This window comes from Lingula anatina, chromosome 1 (genome assembly GCF_051362555.1).
Source record: "Lingula anatina isolate TDL-2025a chromosome 1, LinAna3.0, whole genome shotgun sequence".
NCBI lineage: Eukaryota > Metazoa > Brachiopoda > Lingulata > Lingulida > Lingulidae > Lingula > Lingula anatina.
This window is the reverse complement of record NC_141767.1, coordinates 12595683-12612895: the sequence shown is the minus strand read 5'-3', so window position 1 is coordinate 12612895 and position 17213 is coordinate 12595683. Positions and strand designations below refer to the sequence as shown.

Below are 17213 nucleotides of genomic sequence, written 5' to 3'. Positions count from 1 at the left end.
ACCGTTTCTGCCTATTGAACCTTAATTATCTCATTCCACAGGTTGTGACATCCATGCAGTTATTATGGGAGGGTTTGGCCTCATGACAATCAACACGATGGCGGCCATTGCGGCAGAGAAGTACTACGCAATCGTTCGAATGTCGCAGATTCAAACGTCGTGGAAACAACTTGTGAAATATCTGATTATGGTCTGGATAAATTCTGCCCTATGGGTCCTCTTGCCGGTAGTTGGCTGGGGCCGGTACATCCTCGAAGGGCTTGGCACAGCTTGCTGTTTTGACTTTCTCACTCAAACCTCCAACAACCGCGCTTTTGTAATGGCCCTGGTGGCCGGAGGAGCCGTTTTGCCTCTCTCTGTCATTGTGTCATTCTACATCGGTATCTATGTGCACGTGCGCTCGCACTCAAACAAAATGCGTAAAATGAACGTGCAAAAGCACGATAAGAAGTTTCACCTCAGATCAGAGATCAAGATCGTGCAGATGACTTTGATTCTTTTGGTAATATACCTCATAGCGTGGACGCCATATGTAGTCGTAGCTTTAATGGGGATATTTGGTTACGAAGAGAAATTGGACCGCGTTACGTCCACAATCCCGGCCATGGTGGCAAAGGCATCTGCTTTGTACAATCCAATTGTCTACTTGTGCTATCATCGTGGGTTTCAATCTGAACTCAGGCGCATGGGAATCTGCTTGTGTATGCTGAGACGGAAATTATCTACACAATTTTCCGGCAGTGACCAAATTAGATGTGAATCTACGAGCGGTAATATTCGAAGAACTTGGATAGTAATTGATAGGTCGGCCAGTGGAGAGTATGCTTTTATTTGACTTAAATTGAGAGGGATTGAAGCAAGAAAGAAGAAAGTTCATTTTGTGCATATACTTTAGCCTAAGTATGCATTTAGGCGCTTTATCACTTCCTTCTTATAACCGATTGGATGGATTGGATGGCTTTGTGGTTAGAGTGGCCGCCTCCGGAGACACACACCAATCCTTCATAAAGCACCTGCCAAGCAGTAAAATAATCTTATTCATTTGCTGGCTTTCAGCGCCTCAAACGGTAGCTTATCATCAGCAGGGCGAAGAGAAAGTCTACACCTAGTCTGAATTAAGACCAAAAAATAGCATAATATTGTTATCTATTCTAAACCGCAATGAAACGTGAGTGCGGTATACAGTGTACAAGAACCATACTACTTTGCTTCACAAATGGACAATCAGCTTTTCTGAGACAAATTTGTTCATTTGAGAAAGCCTACACTTGACGTTCAGTGGGACCTATGACTTTCAGTTTATCATTATGTGAACTGGATACCCCTGCTTTAATGCTACAACATATAACGTTTTTAATACACAGATTACTTAAAAACATCGTAATTCCATATAATATACCCTTATACCACATAAAATAATATTTCACCATGTAATATTATAGAACCTATCCCGTAACTTGCTTATAATTAGCATAGCACCATCTCTGTTAAGTTCGAAATAGGACCACTAGCAAAGGCCAATCCCTCCCTGTTATTTGCCATTATTACAACTTGCTATATCAAGGTGGTATGACAACAGAAAAAAATAAACAATGATAATATGATCTATAATTTTCGAAATATTCCCTTATTTTAAGCAATTGGGTAGAGAGAATAACAGCCTGAAGTAAGCAAAAGTTAAGGGCTTGTGTGTTGGCGGGGTGACCATAAAAAATATCGACAGGGGCTGTATGTTTTGAAATTACATATTAATACATTTGGATAAAAGAAGTGAAGAAGCAGAGAAAAACCTGTTGTGAGTGCTGTGAGTGAAAAATTTCAAGGGGTTTTAACCCCGCCCCCCCTCCCAGCCTCAATAACGTTAGTTTTTATTCACTGAAAATAATGTTATTGAAACATTCATTCATAATATACAGGCGCAAATCGTTGCACGTATTCACGGGCTTAGGAGGGAGATCACGGGCATCATGAAAGTCTAGTGTGTACATACCCCTCCATCATTCACGCACACGTACACGTGGATAAATACTTACAATGCAATGGAAATATTTAGTGGGCGAGTTGCTGGGTCAGAAACCTTACGTGACATTTGTGTGGTTTTCAGTGCTTTTAAAATGGAAAATTCAGTTTGGGAACCTCGAATAAATATATACTGTAACTTTGAAAGTTCGTATATGCTTTTCTTTATTGATATGAAATAAAATTCCATGAAAAACGATTTCAGTCTCTAGGAGTCGAACCAGGGTCATTGCTACCCCCCCTCCCCAGTTTCTGCGTTTATGGCTTAAGATTGTCATTCCCGGATCAACTGAGCATTGAGCAATCTTCTGCGTCAATTTTCACTACAAGGGTTTCACTGAGTCAATATACGTAAATCTACTTGTTTTATTACTTGCACTGAATAGAATGAGAATTATTAGCAGATTTTCTAGTGTAAATAGTTGGAACAAAGTTGAGTCCCTTTTCGTTTTTTTTTCACTAGACCATCGTGCCTTTGAAATTAAAGTGATCTCAGCCAGGATTTTGAACGCATTTCATGTACGCTTCTTCTGTACTTATCCGAGGACAGTTAAAACTTTTAAAACGTAAAGTGAGAGAGTTTCTAAATATCAGGAAGTATAGTCAATGGAATGAATGGGGTATCTGGATTTTGAATGGGTTTTGATCTTTGGCTTTTTTCCCAAAAATTGTTACAGAGTTATGGAGAGTGTCAGAAAGGAAGATTAAAGGTTGTTTGGAGGTAAAATGCTGTTATCCCCAAGTTTACACTGGGAAAAGCCTGGCTTGGAAGGCTTTAATACTAATAGGGTCTTTTCATGAAGCAGACAATAACACAAATGCCAGAGACCAATCAACCAACTAACCAACCAATCTTCAGTCATTTTGTTGAACGCATTAGACTAATCGATCATAAACAAGATTCCAGATACATAAAAAACCTGCAGCATTGCGTTGAGAGCAATAAATACGTGTCTCTCGATCCTCTTTCTGTCACATTGTTAACGATGTTAAGACACATTTGTAAAGCAATCAGTTTTTGTTTGAAAATCACTGCCTACGTACCGTCGTTTGGAAAAGGTCAAATGCACTCTATTTCCTATTGAACAAGTTATTCAGGTTTCATCAAATAACATTTGAAACGTTCTATGCATACATGTAAATAACGGTAGTAGTTTTAGATATGAAAAATAAATTAAATTCTAGACCAAATGGAATTCAAGTCGAAGCTAAATAATATACAGCTCAAACTCTTACGCTCCGATATGACGTTCTATCCGACCAGAACACAGTACTCTTATTTCTTAATGCAGGTAATGACGTTCCTTAAAAGAACAATAGTAGTAAGTATCATTTAAAGCAATTGTATTTCATGCGCTATTCGTACTTAATTCGTAAGTATTATCACAGCAGAAATAAAAATAAGAATTAAATGGATAGTGTTCACTTTACAAACACAGTGGTCTGCATCTAAATCTCACTCAAGTATTGAGATCAAGATTTCAAGGGTTGGATTCCCTCAAATCTTAAATAAAGGCTTATTGAAATACATCAAAAGTCAACAGGTATAAATTGAAAAATGAAGTGAAGTGCACGTTCGGTGATACGGACAATCGTCTACCATTGATTTTATTAGGACAGTGATATAATTACCAGGTTTTCAAACAATACTCCTGATAATGGCCTGATCCTAATGCATTAGTCGTTGTTATTAACGGGTATATTTCATTGTTTGCCATTCACTCGAAATGAATTGAAAAATGCAATGGTCTCATTTTCAATCTCTATCATGAACAAATTGCATTATCTTTCCTTTGGCGTTAAAAAGCCCATTAGTTATTTTGCACTTGGTGGTAGACCATACAATAGAAAGGCACATACTTACTACTTGCCCGTGCTTTTGAAGGTTAATATAAAAAAAACGAGAACAGATATAAAAATTGCTGTATCATTCCAGTTTGCAACAGTTGATTCATTTGCACTTTGTGGACAGAGAGCTCAGCAGGTAGTTCATTAGGAAGCGCCACTTTGTGGTTTATGATGCTCCCACAGCTAATGTGCTAACAAGACCGACTGGAGGACAGAAAACATGTTTCTCGGAATCGTTTTAGTCGCTGATGTGTTTCTTCATATGTTGACTTTTGAGAGTCTCTTCCATGGGTGTTCAGGAGTACGAGGTTTGCTTTCACTTCTTCTAATAATATATATAAATAGAAGTTTTCTGTACCTTTCGTTTTCGATTTTAAAATTCAGTTTTAGGATTTTTTTACACATTTGGTGTTAAGTTCGATTTTATTTCAGATAAAGACGGATAAGTTATTCTTAGGGGTTTTATGTTAAAATAAATATCAGCGTTTTTGTAATTATTGAGAATACACCTTTGGCGTAATCTACATTTTTCTTTATCTTCTTTACTTGACATCGCCAGATGTGTTCAACCAGTCTGCTGAGTACCGTCTTAAAGAGGATCTACTGGCGGGATACAATAGAGACGTCAGACCAAAAATAAACGCTTCAGAGGCACTTGATATTGACGTGAGAATTAACCCAAAATCAATTGTTAGTCTGGTGAGTGCTTGATCTGGTTGGTCCAGCAAATGGTCAGCTCAAAGACACGTCACTTTATCGGACAAAATCAGACTCCAGTTTAGGGGACATTTCAGAAGTTTGCAAGTTTTTGTAGATTAAATTTTCCAAAAATGATGTGCAGAATTCTAAAGCCATGTTAATAAGTTAGATAATTATTTAATAGTTACTAATGGTTATAAGTCCTTCCACTTGTTGGAACCACGGCTGTCAATTTAGTTAATCGAATTATTGTAAAACCTCTTTGAACAATATTAATACAAGTCCCGATTTTTGCATATCAATTTCTCACAAACTATGCACTTTAATTTAAAAATGGCGTTGCCTCTGGTACACAAGAGTTTTTGCTCGTATAGCTTTACATGATACCCGCCATGCGACATTCAATAGAAAAAAAAATGCTAGTCCAAATATGAAACGCTAGGATAAGACCTTTTATAGCCTCCTAGATAATGGCCTTCTTCCATACTAACATAATTGTTAATTACTCTTAATAATCAAGATAGGGAAACATTCTACTCCATAAAGGGCACATAAGAACATTTTGAACAAGACGTGACTCAATTCATCAAGATTAATTTTTCACTGAATGTACGGTACCCTGTTTGTTATCTAAACCCACAGCATTCACCCGAACATTTGGCCTATCAAGCCGTGCAAGATTGTGGCAGTAGAAGTACGATAATAATAATATCTGTATACGAGCATCAAATGAACCCCTCGAACCATATAACCATTGCTGAAGGTGGGGATTCTTTAGCGCATGTAACAAAATCATAAGAAATTAGAATAAGTTTGGCACCTCCTGCTGAAAGGCGAAAGGCTTGCAGCTAACACATCATTGATTTTAGAAGCAGAGTTTGTATGTCTCTTCAAAGATAGGCTTAATTACCGAAGCACAAGCAAGAGAGAGAGATAGAGTGGTCGTGAACTTAGGAATGTCGATATTACTTCAAAAAAGCTGGGAGTATTGCACCTGAGCAAATTAATTGAGAACGGTTGGTTTCTTAGCACCAGAAATTTCTAATTAATATTCCATGTATATTGAAATGAAGGAATTAATGGAATGATGCAACAACGGGTTAAACTAAAAACATAGGTGACAATAGTATACATCGTGTATGGGCCTGGTGGTTTCACGTGTGTATCTTCAGGAATATTGATTGAAAACTGTAATAGAAAACGTCCGAAGAAATTTCCTTTATGCTATATTAGCATTTTAGCTTTTAAAAGTTAGGAGAAAAAATGAAGAAGTCTCTGAATGAACGACACAGATGTATAGTAGTCTTCCTGGTAATCGGGTTTCGATGGAATTGAATGAAAGCTGTTGGTCGTATGGGGAGAAGGCAATGCTTGATTGCGTCCACAAACTGACGGACAACTAGCCAGACAATTATACTGACTGAGCTACCAGATTTCAATATTCTGTATATATATACTTCATCCTTCGTTTTGTTGGAAGTATGATGATTATTATTGTTTGCCAATAATTTATTCCAGGACATCTTTGTTACAACATGCTTGTCGTTATAAGGCTGTTATCAAGAATGTAGGCATTGTTTTTTTGCAGGGGCGGATTGAGGCAGTCTTCTGGGTTTTTCGGAAGACGGTCAGATTTTCAAGTTTACATTGACATGTATCCATTTTTTAAGTCGGAAGACGGTCAGAAAATGGAAGATGGATTAACAAAGATAGTTTGGAAGACTGTCAGAAAATATCTCTAGATCCGCCCCTGTTTTGACACCTCAGACTGGCGTCCAGCTCAAAATTAAAGTATTCAATTTAGAGAAAACATTTTGACATGGCCCACCATTATTATTGTTTTGTTTTTGTAATTATCCTTGTTCATTCTTATTACATTCTCGATGGCTTTTCGTTTAATTTCCCAGGTGCATTATTTCCATTATTATTGCCGAGTCAATCAACCATGCACCTGACAGTCATCACCTAATTAAATTTTCACCGTGGGCAGAGTTTTGCTTTGTATTTTGTTTCACCTATTTGAAAATATGGACGATGAGGATTCATCCACCAGAGTTGTATCTTAAAAAGCCTTTCCTTCATATAAACACTGTGTAGGGCCTCTGTCTGCTTTACCACAAGTACATGAAAATTTTTTAAATGATAAGTCTGTTCTATCTTTTCAGGAGGTGCAAGAGCAGGTGCTCACTCTATCGGTGGTGCTGGAGGTGGTAGGTTAATGTTGTAACAATATTGTCAGTTTGGTTTCAGATCGTGCAGTATCTGAAACCAAAGCCTCCCTCCTACAGGGCGGCATAAAAGATCAAACTGATATCTTTTTTATCAAGAACATAAAAGGTGTGTTTGCTGATACAGAAATGGGCACAATATCGCATGTCTTACGTAGGCTTACTTTTATTAAATTGCCTTTCCACAATCTCGCAGATGATGTCACCGCAGCGTTATTAAAGTGTGGATGTTTCATTGTCACGTGTTGATTATTTCTTCAACATTGTATGGCTATAGAAAAAAATACTAAATAAATCTTTTCAACAATTGCGAGGAGAATACAATCGTAAAAAAAAAAAAATTAAACGTTGAACAAAAAACCAACTAAACAAACAATTTAGTAGCAGGCGTCGATAAACATAATTTAATATAACACTAATATTGATACATTATTTAAAAAGGTAGAAATGCTCGCAAATCCGGTACAGAATAGCACCTCAATATTTTCCATAAACAGAAAGTGAAAGTGTGATGCAGGCTTTATCAAAGTTAAAAGAAAAAATGTATTTCACTCATATCGATAACAATTGGATACTGAGAACATAACTTTGGAACATGGTTTATATAAAAAAAATCTTGCATAAGATTTTTTTCATTACTCGTTCTTGAAAAAGTCACCAAAATTTCATGATTTTTACCTGGTTACAGTTATGCTTGAAACCAGTTTTGATCCTTACCCTGTTACAGAAATAAATAAATAAATAAATAAATAAATAAATAAATAAAGATTTGATTTTTTTTCAACGTCTCTATTTATTTATGCTTTTAACATATAAGATGAATGGAATTTGGTTTTCACAATGAACTTTTTCTATCAAACGTATACGTCAATGATTGATTCACTGTAAGAATGAAGATCGGTGCAAATCGATATATTTACGTGATGTTATAAATGTCACTGAGAAAACCATTAGAAGAGGACATTAACCGCTGTGCAGATTACAACCGCTCTCGCCAAGGCTCCATCGAGCATTATATGATTTGAAGACCATTTTCTTATTCAGGATTGGATCACGGGTGGTTTTAAGCATAATTTGTGAACCATTAAAGACAAAATTATAAAATATCCAGTGATTATCAGGGAACATGTAAAGAATGATAATTGATGTCAAACCTTTGACGTCTTTTGTTCCAAACTCAGGCGTATTCATTTGACACAAATACTTAGTTCTAGTAAGATCTTTACTTAAGATGTTCTGCTTTAAAGGGCTAAAATATTTATGGCGAGTGGCAAGTAATGCTCGCACTGCGACTTACACTGTGCATACTTCTACTAGTAGTACATAAAAAAGAATACTTTTGATAGCGACATACTTTTTCATCTTTTTATAAAATAAATTGAATTTCAAATTCCATAAACGGCAATACACAATTCTGTTCTATTTTAGTATTGGTACGACGAATTTCTTACTTGGGATAGCAAAAACTACGATGGAATTAAATACACATCATTTTCCGGTTCCAGCATCTGGCTTCCAGAATTAATGCTCACCAGCAGGTAATTTTTGATTAAAAAGAACATACTTGCTAATTACCACCGCCAAGGAGGTTATGTTTTTACCCCTGTTTGTTTGTTTCTCTGTCTGTCTGTCATCAACATAACTCAAAAAGTTATGGACCGATTTTGATGAAACTTTCAAGAACTGTCAGAAGTGGGCCAAGGAACAGATGATTAGTTTTTGGTGGTGATCCGGATCAATAATCAATCAATAATCAATCAATAATCAAAAATAAAAAACTAAATCATTATAGAATGAAAGTTTAGGGATGAAACGACATTGGGTGGAGACTTTGCTGCCTTGGCGGAGGTCTGCGCTCTTGGAGTGCTTTTCTAGTTGCATGTATTTTTGAACGCTTCTGTTCTTAATTCCCTCTTCCGCCCCTTCTCTGTCTCTCTTTGCGGGCGCATGTTTGTGCACATGTGTGTGTGTGTGAGCAAGAGCGCGGCAACCAATCCAACTAGAGATTTCTTCTGTTTGGAAGAGTTGTGTATTGATTTCAAAATAATTTCTTTAATTTTTGATTTAATCAGCCCAGATGATGTTGCCAAAATAAACTTTCCCTTATCCAACTATCACGTCATCGTCCATGAGAACGGGTGGGCATCATATGTCCTTCACACACATTTCTCGACTACTTGCATCTTCAACGTGGTTATGTATCCGCTGGACACCCAGGTGTGCGAATTTGACGTGCGTCCACGCATCTCCTTACCCAGTCTGGTCAAGATAAAGAACCTAGAGGTAGACAACTCGCATTATGCCAATAGTTCTGAGTGGGAAATGGGCGAAACATCTTGGAATATATATGGTTTTGAAGAAACCGACACCAATACCAGTGCTTTTGATAGCAAGGACGGCATGAACATGACGTTTATAGTTAACGATGGCAAGGCAGTCATAAAGTTTAGATGGAAACGGATGGCGGGATACCATTTTGTTACCATAATTGTACCAACGGCGATAATAGCGGCCAGTACCGTTATGTGCTTCTGGTTACCACCAGATGGAGGAGAAAGAGTGTCAGTGGGCCTCACAGTGCTGCTATCCCTTATGGTGTTTCAAGAATTGGTGGCGAACTATGTCCCTGTGTCCTCTACAAACATGCCTTTGATTAGTAAGTATCCTCGGTTGTTGATCTGCTTAAAATTATGTGTTAGAAACCATCAGAAGTGATGGAAGCTGTAGAATAAAATATATTCCAGAGGCATTGAGCTTTTTTTAAATCTCGTTTGGATGTTTACAAAAACATATGTGGAAGGTTTCATCAAAAATGGTAATTTGAATCCTATCACTATCTGTTCCAGTTGTCTACATATGCATCTTAACAATCTGTACGAAGGTTTCTCTGGTATCTTCCATCATTGTCATCAACATTCAGAATCGCAGCCAACTAGGGCAACGTGTACCAAGGTGGGCGCGGCAGTTCATTTTCAATTTCTTAGCATACATATTGTGCATAAGAATCCCTGCTCACGTGCGCCGTGACCTGAAGAAACGACGCTTGAGCAAAAATCGGGTAAACAGTCAAGCCTCCACTCCTTCTCATGGCGTCAGAGAAGTCCCAAAAAGTGGAAATTCGCCAGGTTGCAGCAGAAAAATCCAAGGAAACTGTGAAACCGAAACCGTTGCAGCAAACGATGAATCAAATTTGCTCGAGACTGAGTGGATTCTTGCTGCTAAGGTCACCGATTCAGCACTGTTCTGGAATTACATCATACTACAAGGTAGCGCCATATTCTTGGTGATTGGAACGCCTCTCATTTACAAAGATTCGCCGATTGGTTCCTTTATTGATTAGTAGTAGAGGATGTTTGCTTTAGTTATGTACGAAGATAAACAAGACAGTTGGAAAGACAATTGGTTTTTGGTCCACAAAGCCCACCCATTCAATATTTAAAAGTAAAACACATCTTTTCGGCCGCCAGCTGCGATTTGCCATATCTCGTCCTATCGAGATTTTTCGATGACAATTAATAGTGCAATAAATTAATTTGCTTTCTGATTGATAAGCATTTATATGACTTAGTTATGCGGTGTTTAAAATATTTTAACTTCGGTAGTAGTAATAGTTGTAAAACTTGTTATTGTGAAAGTTTGCGTTGAATTTCGTATGGCCGAATACAAATGAAGAAATTATCTGAACATGAAATCGTAGCTTTTATTCACAACTTATATATCTTATAGCTTACATATAGTATGTGATTACGAATTATGCACACGTTAGAAATGATGGTGAGTGATCAAACGTTCCTGGAATTCGCTTAAATTTTGAGAAGTTGTCCTTCACAAATGTTCATTTTCAACGATTTCATAGTTTTCAACTACGAAGCTTTAAAAAACTGACCGGTCCCTCCCCCTTCTCTCTCTCCCCCCCCCTCCCCCGTTTTGACGTCAATTTTCTACAGGTTCTCTCTGTGGCATTATATAGCCATTTAGCTAACCTTCATGTCCAACCATAGGTTTATTACATGGTAATTACATCCGTAACTGATGCTCACGGTTTCCAAGAAGGTGTTGATCTCTAAAAATATACCTTACACTTTTTCACACCCTTGGTACATGTACATAATAACCCGTGGTTGTGACAGAGAACCGTTGACAAAATGTGTCTGTTGAGACGTCAGAAAAGTTGATGAATATGTCTGTTGAGTCGTCTTGTTGATCTTAACGCTCAAGGTACCCTGCCCAAGTGGTTCCCGGCTCAGTTTATTATTTGGCTCCCCACTATAAAACGCTGTAGCTCACCCGATTGCAATAATAATAATGATAATAATAATAAAAATTATCTCCGTTCTCATAGCGCACCGGTTCTCGAAGAACTTTACCGACTCCCAACTCGCCAGAGAATCATTTTTCAAATATGGTAGTTTATAAGGGTTAAAATCCCACAGTATGTTAGTCATTATGTTAAAGCCGGCCTCATGAAATCTCAGTGTTGGTACTAGAAACAGTAGTTCTACCGCTCACTGATGCTATGTAAGGGAATAACTGTATAAAGAGCATTCTCAGTTTATCCCGATTTTATGGAATCGGCAGCCTTAACTTTGAGTTACTGAAGCTCCTACCGATATACTTCAGATCTTAACACATTTATATTTCAATGCATTTTGACGGAATTCGCATTTTGCTTCCAGCTTAAGTTTCATAATGAATGTCTATTTTTTTAGTATTATTTGCATCTTTAATTTTAAGGTTTGGTCTTTTATTTGGATATTTTTACTTTAACTGTAAATGCCACTGCAACACATGTTAAGTGCAGTTTAAAGAAATAAAAAATAAAATTCCACCCTTTGAGTCGCAAAGCCTTTTCAGATCAAAATAAACGTAAGCCTGTGGGCAAAGATTACAGTTTATAGGGAAAACACATATGGGTGTATCCTGAAGAAATCTTTATTTTTGACTACAAAGCAGCTCACTGTGCACAAACAACGTGGGCTTCTGAAAGCTGAATAATTTTTGCACTCCTCTTCATCAAACTTAGTACCAACAGCTGTGTGATACATTGCTGAATCGAAAGGGTTTGTTTTAGCAAGGATGCTTGAATATTATCAAAAACTATCTACAGAAACAGTCACGGACCTTTTTCTAGGCACCTTCTTAAGGTAAATATTCCTTGTTACAGGGCTGGTTGGCAAAACCATCTCTTCGAAACTGTAAATTTTGTAAACAACACTGTAACAACAACTGATAGCCAATGAAGGTTTCTTGGTCTTGGCACAGAGAGGACTGGTAAAATGTCCTGCAATAAAAGCTTATTTCTTATACCATTGCAACTGTTCTATCTATGTGGTGAAGTGTAATAGCTAATATGTCAAAGGCAAGCACTGCCTTATAAATGCTTCAACTATTCAGTTCAGTCTTATCAAATATTAAAGATAGTACCCAGCTGAGCTTTCACATGACGAGGGTTCTGTACCTATTTGAAATACAGACACTCAAACCTATGCCTACTAACATACATTATATAGAATATATAAGATTACAAGAGATATAAGAATAATTGCCAGTTAATATATCAAAATATGACTATTCAAGTCATTTCATATACCACTGAAAAATCTGTAGTCCACAATATTACTTATGACATACATAAATAAATAATCTAAATGTTAATAATAAATATATAACACAACTACCTACCAGTTTCCAATTCATTTCAAATTAGATTTTAATTTTTTACATGAAATTTTGGCATATTTTAAACAACAGTAAAAATGTTTGAGTCAGATCCTGCATAAAATATAACTGAATGTGAAATATAAAAAGCGTCTTTTTTTTAATAATTAGTTTTGGTTCAAACACGTAATATATGCTGTGCAATCATATCCTGTATTTAATCTCTATTGCAGTTTAAAACAAAAGACAGTGTAGGTATCCAGCTAGTGTAAAAACAACATTTTCTCTTCTAAGCAACAAAAAATCCACTAAAAGCTATTGTGCACATGTAAAACATCTTTTTTCCTGTTGAGATAATTTATAGAAAAGATCATTTTCTCAGTGTGCAGAGAAATTAAAAATAAAATTTGTTTAAAAAACATCAACATTGGTCAAGACCATTTCAAAAGCTTCGCATCACATGTTAATGATATCTCGACTGATTCCTGAAAAAGTGCAGATATGATACCCCTCATTTCTTCACCACGGGCCAAAAAATTTGTAACATTTGCAAGGAATCTGTCAGCCTACATCACTGTCCTGTAATGCTGCTCTTTTTCACGAAAGGGGAGATCTTCACTTCTTGGTAATACTGTAGTCCAGCAATTCAGTCCAAAGATTATTTTTATTCCAATTAGCTTGAGGACACTGTCAAGTTTGCATACTTTTTGATATATAAAATCCTGAAAAAGGGTAAAGATCTGTTCTTAAAATGTGTTATTTTAGGAATGGCAGTTCTTCTTGCATTTTTCAATAAGTTAACAGCATGTGTCTTTCATATATACAATTCAGAAGCATCACCAGAGATAATTGTATGTTTAATTAAATAAACAATCAATGGAAATGTAATCTCTTTTCTTTTTACTGGAATGGTACTTATGCCTGTTCATTTAATAAAATCAAACAAGGTAAAAATTCCGTAAATTTTGCACTAACTCAATTCAAACATTCATTAACATCTGACACTGAAGTATAACCTAACTACTCACGCCATAGCTGCTCCTACTGCTGCTCCCATGACAAAGACACTAGCATGAGTGCAGAGTAGCAGCCTAAGGTTCTCCATGCTAAACAAGCCAGCCTTTCTGGGTCCTGAGCTGTGAACTGTGGCTCTTCTGCTATGCTCTGGGTGCTTAAACCGGATATGCCAGTCACTGCAGAGAAGGGAAATATATCAAATCAGCACCAACAGACTCTTGAAAGATAAAACATTACATGGTGTGGATAAAACATATGCAGGGAATTTACAAGATGAGACAACTTTCACCACATAGTATCCTTGCTCAAAATACCAATACCAATTCATTGCAAATGTAGGTCTGATGCAGACAATGTTGAAGATAAGCACAGCACAGAGACTTTGCTACTTTTTTATTGTGGCTACTGGCAAACGTGAACAAAGCAGAGGTACCCATCAAGTGCAGACCTACTGGGCCAAGTGAAAATAATGGTATTTTTTCTACCCCCTTTATAATGTCTACATTAATATCTTGGTTTCTCCAGTGGGTTAGGATGACAATGAAAAGCATTAACGAAGTTTGTAAATTAAATTTCACAAGGCTGTGTAAGGTTATACTTTTAGGTGTCAAATCTAAAAGATTGACTGTGTAATTAAACATGTCACTGATTCATTTGCCAGGTTCACTGTTACCTTGGTGGCATCACTTCAGGTCTACTGGACCAGTCCCATATCCAGTCGGCATTCTGTAGTTCTTGGTGACTCTGAAGAATGAGGATTGAAACTGAATATGTGAAAAGCTAAACATATTGTATCTAACATTGTCTTTGGATATTCTATATTTCACTTTCTCTGAGCAGATTTCTCCCAAAATAGTGATACTTATCTGAGTGACCTTAACATACTCTCTGCTCCTTTTATCTATATACACTGTATTATGCTTTCATTTCAGCTGCAAACGTAATTTAACAGTATAACAGTCACAGCTTTATGGACATTTATAATAGCCATAAGTTGTAAAATAATGGACTAAAGTGCATTAAAGAGATAACTGGAGAAAAAAAACACCATGTTTACAGACAACTTGATGTATTTCAGCACCATATGGTGCCTAATTTGAAACATAAGAGATATAACTGCCTTCTTTAGTACATCAACAACTATCTGGATTGTGGGTGTATATATCAGGTCAAAAATTCATATTTTTTTCAGTGTTCTAATGTATGTATAAAAAATACACCCATGTATTTTAGAAGAGAAATCCAGTTGAATTATCATTGAGATAACTCAAGTGTAAATTAAGAATGTAATCTATTTATGATTAATATGTCACATAGTTCTAACCTTGACCCATGTGTGGAGTTAAAAGATAAGGATATTGAACAACACAAGATACTTTGTTTTTACATACATACTGTAGTAAGTTGGTATCCAAATCAAAATATAGACACTTAAGACCTACCTCATTTGGACTTGGAGGGCCCTTGGGACTAAAATGATAAACAGACAATTTTTTAATAGTAAACTGCAAACATTTTTCACTCATACTCATAAATATTAGGAAATATCCGGACACTATTTTGAATATTCAAAGCAATAATAGAGGATGTTCAGCTAAATCATATCTTTTAACATAATTTGGAAAGGAAGACACATCAGCTGGTTAAAAAAACCCAATAAAATACTACAATTAAGCTGGCTGATCTACAGAAAGTAATTTCAGCATCTTATGCATTGGGTATTGAGTGATTTGGATGATATGCTATGTGACAAATCTATCAACACCACAGTTCCATATTTTTCATAATTAAAACTTACAATATTCAAACTGATCTTAAAAAGAATAAGGCTAGTGTCTCCTTCACATGACACTGTTGTATGTCTAGCAAATAAAATCTACAGTACCAGTAAATATAACTTTCTCACCTTCCCCGGCTAGATGATGAGCTGGTCACTCGAGATGATGCCCTGGAACCTTCCTTTTGTGCCTCAATCAACAGCTTCTCCATGTTCCCAGTATATACTGAGGTGGGCCTACCGTTTGTCTCAGACCCAGTGCCACTTCCATTCTGCTGAAAATGCAGCTCCACCCATGAGTCTGAAATATAAATCAAGAAAGAAGTTTGTACTATGATATTGAAACTAAATATTTTGATTCATTATGAAGAAGTAACAGAAGTAATTTACAAGAAAATATGTTACATTTGTTTTCTTTTCTGTCAATCAAAGCATGGAAAGACCATCTGAGGAAGAAAAAGCCCATCTGGTGTCATACCACTTTTGAGGAAGAAAAAGCCCTTTTGGTGGCATACCACTTTTAAAGATGCATAATATGATATGCATAATAACTATTAGATCTCAGTTTTCAACATGTCTGCTTAAAACTGGCATTCAGCCAACTCAAAACTCCGGGATCATTTTCTAAGCATACTTGCTTGCCCCTTCCATGCAGCATTTATGGTGTTGTTTGATAGGCATGATGGATTAACTATGGTAGTTGGCTTTCATCCTTCTCACTTCCATATAACATATTACAAAATGGAGTCCTGGGCAGACCACAAAACCACGTCTTCATACAACATCTTTGCCAAATATAACCATCTTTTGTTGATAATATAGTCATAAGCAACTTCAAAATTGATTGACCTCCACTGTTCTATGACAAAATATATCTATTCATTCAATATTGATTCTATTAGTTGTTGTGCCAAAAAAATTCTTCTAACCAAAAAGAAGGCCTTTCAGACATTACGGATTTCGGATTTTGTTCAATGTTTGGATCTAGAAGAATGTGAAACATGACAGACGAAAGTAATTTTATCCGTCTGCAGCAGCGCAATATATGCGACAGTTCAGGGACACAGACAAAAATGTGTGACCTATACCTGACCTTATAACATCTCATCAAGATAGCGAGGGTCAGGTGCGGTAACCACCTGCACGGGTAGAGATACACGGCACTGTATATATGAGTGAAAAACAACAGAATTGACAGAATGGCGAAGTTCACGACAAGAAACACGTACCATTAAATAATGGATTGTAGAAAATTTTTAACTATTTAAAATACACTGACATAATATTGTAGACGTGACACACAGTAATAAACTAGTCTGTTATTCAGGGCGTAGTATATGGACATGACTGTCAGCAGGTCTGTTCATGAACGAGGTCAATTCACTCCTGTCAGTCTCAGTGTCAAAAATGGTACACCCTGTTTTCTACCCATCTCTTTTTATGATCTTATCATCATATTGCAAAATTTATGTTTACCATTTAGAGCTTCCTCTTGACTAGACTTCGGAACCGCCGCCATTTCAAAAGCTTCCTAAAAAGCAGCAAACTATGGCCTGGAAATGCAGTACATCCAAAGTGGCACGTAAACTTTGTTGATGTTGTGAAAATGACGTAAATTATTGTTGTCACGTGGTGTAGAAGTAAGATGCAAGCCGTAAACACCGTGGCGCAGGTGCACTGACTTAAGTTAATATTGAGCAATAATTTAGAGCAAAACCCAAAGTAACCAAATTAACTGCACATTCTCCAAAACGAAAAAAATTACTGGTTTATAGTCATCAATTATTAATGAAGTAGCCTTTATATTCAAAAGAATATCATAGATGTTAGATTTTTCGCATGCTAAAAGAATGTATTCATCCGCAATATTGTCAAATTTTGTTACATTATCTTTCTAATATCAAAGCACTTTTATGGCATGTGGCTCTTTTTTCATACTTTTACCAATGAAACATGGGAGTGGACTC

General features: G+C 36.5%; 3 protein-coding genes across 3 annotated transcripts; 2 read left to right on the top strand and 1 right to left on the bottom strand.

The window, feature by feature from the left end:
- On the top strand, window positions 1-1784 carry LOC106170571 (rhodopsin, GQ-coupled-like). Its single transcript, XM_013550466.2, has one exon. The coding sequence runs from the start codon at window positions 65-67 to the stop codon at window positions 833-835; it is 771 nt and encodes a 256-aa protein (XP_013405920.2). The 5' UTR covers window positions 1-64; the 3' UTR covers window positions 836-1784.
- A 2087-nt stretch (window positions 1785-3871) lies between these two features.
- Window positions 3872-11602, top strand: LOC106170582 (neuronal acetylcholine receptor subunit alpha-7). Its single transcript, XM_013550489.2, has 6 exons — window positions 3872-4175; window positions 4427-4566; window positions 6732-6776; window positions 8223-8332; window positions 8867-9450; window positions 9641-11602. Exons 1-6 carry the CDS (start codon window positions 4088-4090, stop codon window positions 10132-10134), a joined length of 1461 nt encoding a protein of 486 aa, XP_013405943.2. The 5' UTR covers window positions 3872-4087; the 3' UTR covers window positions 10135-11602.
- A 108-nt stretch (window positions 11603-11710) lies between these two features.
- LOC106170584 (BCL2/adenovirus E1B 19 kDa protein-interacting protein 3) lies at window positions 11711-16910 on the bottom strand. The gene is made up of 6 exons (XM_013550491.2): window positions 16723-16910; window positions 15376-15547; window positions 14912-14939; window positions 14143-14213; window positions 13481-13645; window positions 11711-13174 (listed from the first exon to the last, which is right to left on the bottom strand). Exons 1-6 carry the CDS (start codon window positions 16763-16765, stop codon window positions 13126-13128), a joined length of 528 nt encoding a protein of 175 aa, XP_013405945.1. The 5' UTR covers window positions 16766-16910; the 3' UTR covers window positions 11711-13125.
- Window positions 16911-17213: the final 303 nt, after the last annotated feature.

Excerpts from the sequence above, each read along its gene's own strand:
- LOC106170571 (XM_013550466.2), top strand. The coding sequence starts at position 65 with ATGGGAGGGTTTGGCCTCATGACAATCAACACGATGGCGGCCATTGCG.
- LOC106170584 (XM_013550491.2), bottom strand. The coding sequence starts at position 16,765 with ATGGCGGCGGTTCCGAAGTCTAGTCAAGAGGAAGCTCTAAATG. Across the intron at positions 15,548-16,722 it reads TCAAGAGGAAGCTCTAAATG|ACTCATGGGTGGAGCTGCAT; the intron begins GTAAACATAAAT and ends TTTATATTTCAG. Across the intron at positions 14,214-14,911 it reads GCCCTCCAAGTCCAAATGAG|AGTCACCAAGAACTACAGAA; the intron begins GTAGGTCTTAAG and ends CTCATTCTTCAG.
- LOC106170582 (XM_013550489.2), top strand. The coding sequence starts at position 4,088 with ATGTTTCTCGGAATCGTTTTAGTCGCTGATGTGTTTCTTCATATGTTG. Across the intron at positions 4,176-4,426 it reads TGGGTGTTCAGGAGTACGAG|ATGTGTTCAACCAGTCTGCT; the intron begins GTTTGCTTTCAC and ends TGACATCGCCAG. Across the intron at positions 6,777-8,222 it reads TATCGGTGGTGCTGGAGGTG|TATTGGTACGACGAATTTCT; the intron begins GTAGGTTAATGT and ends GTTCTATTTTAG.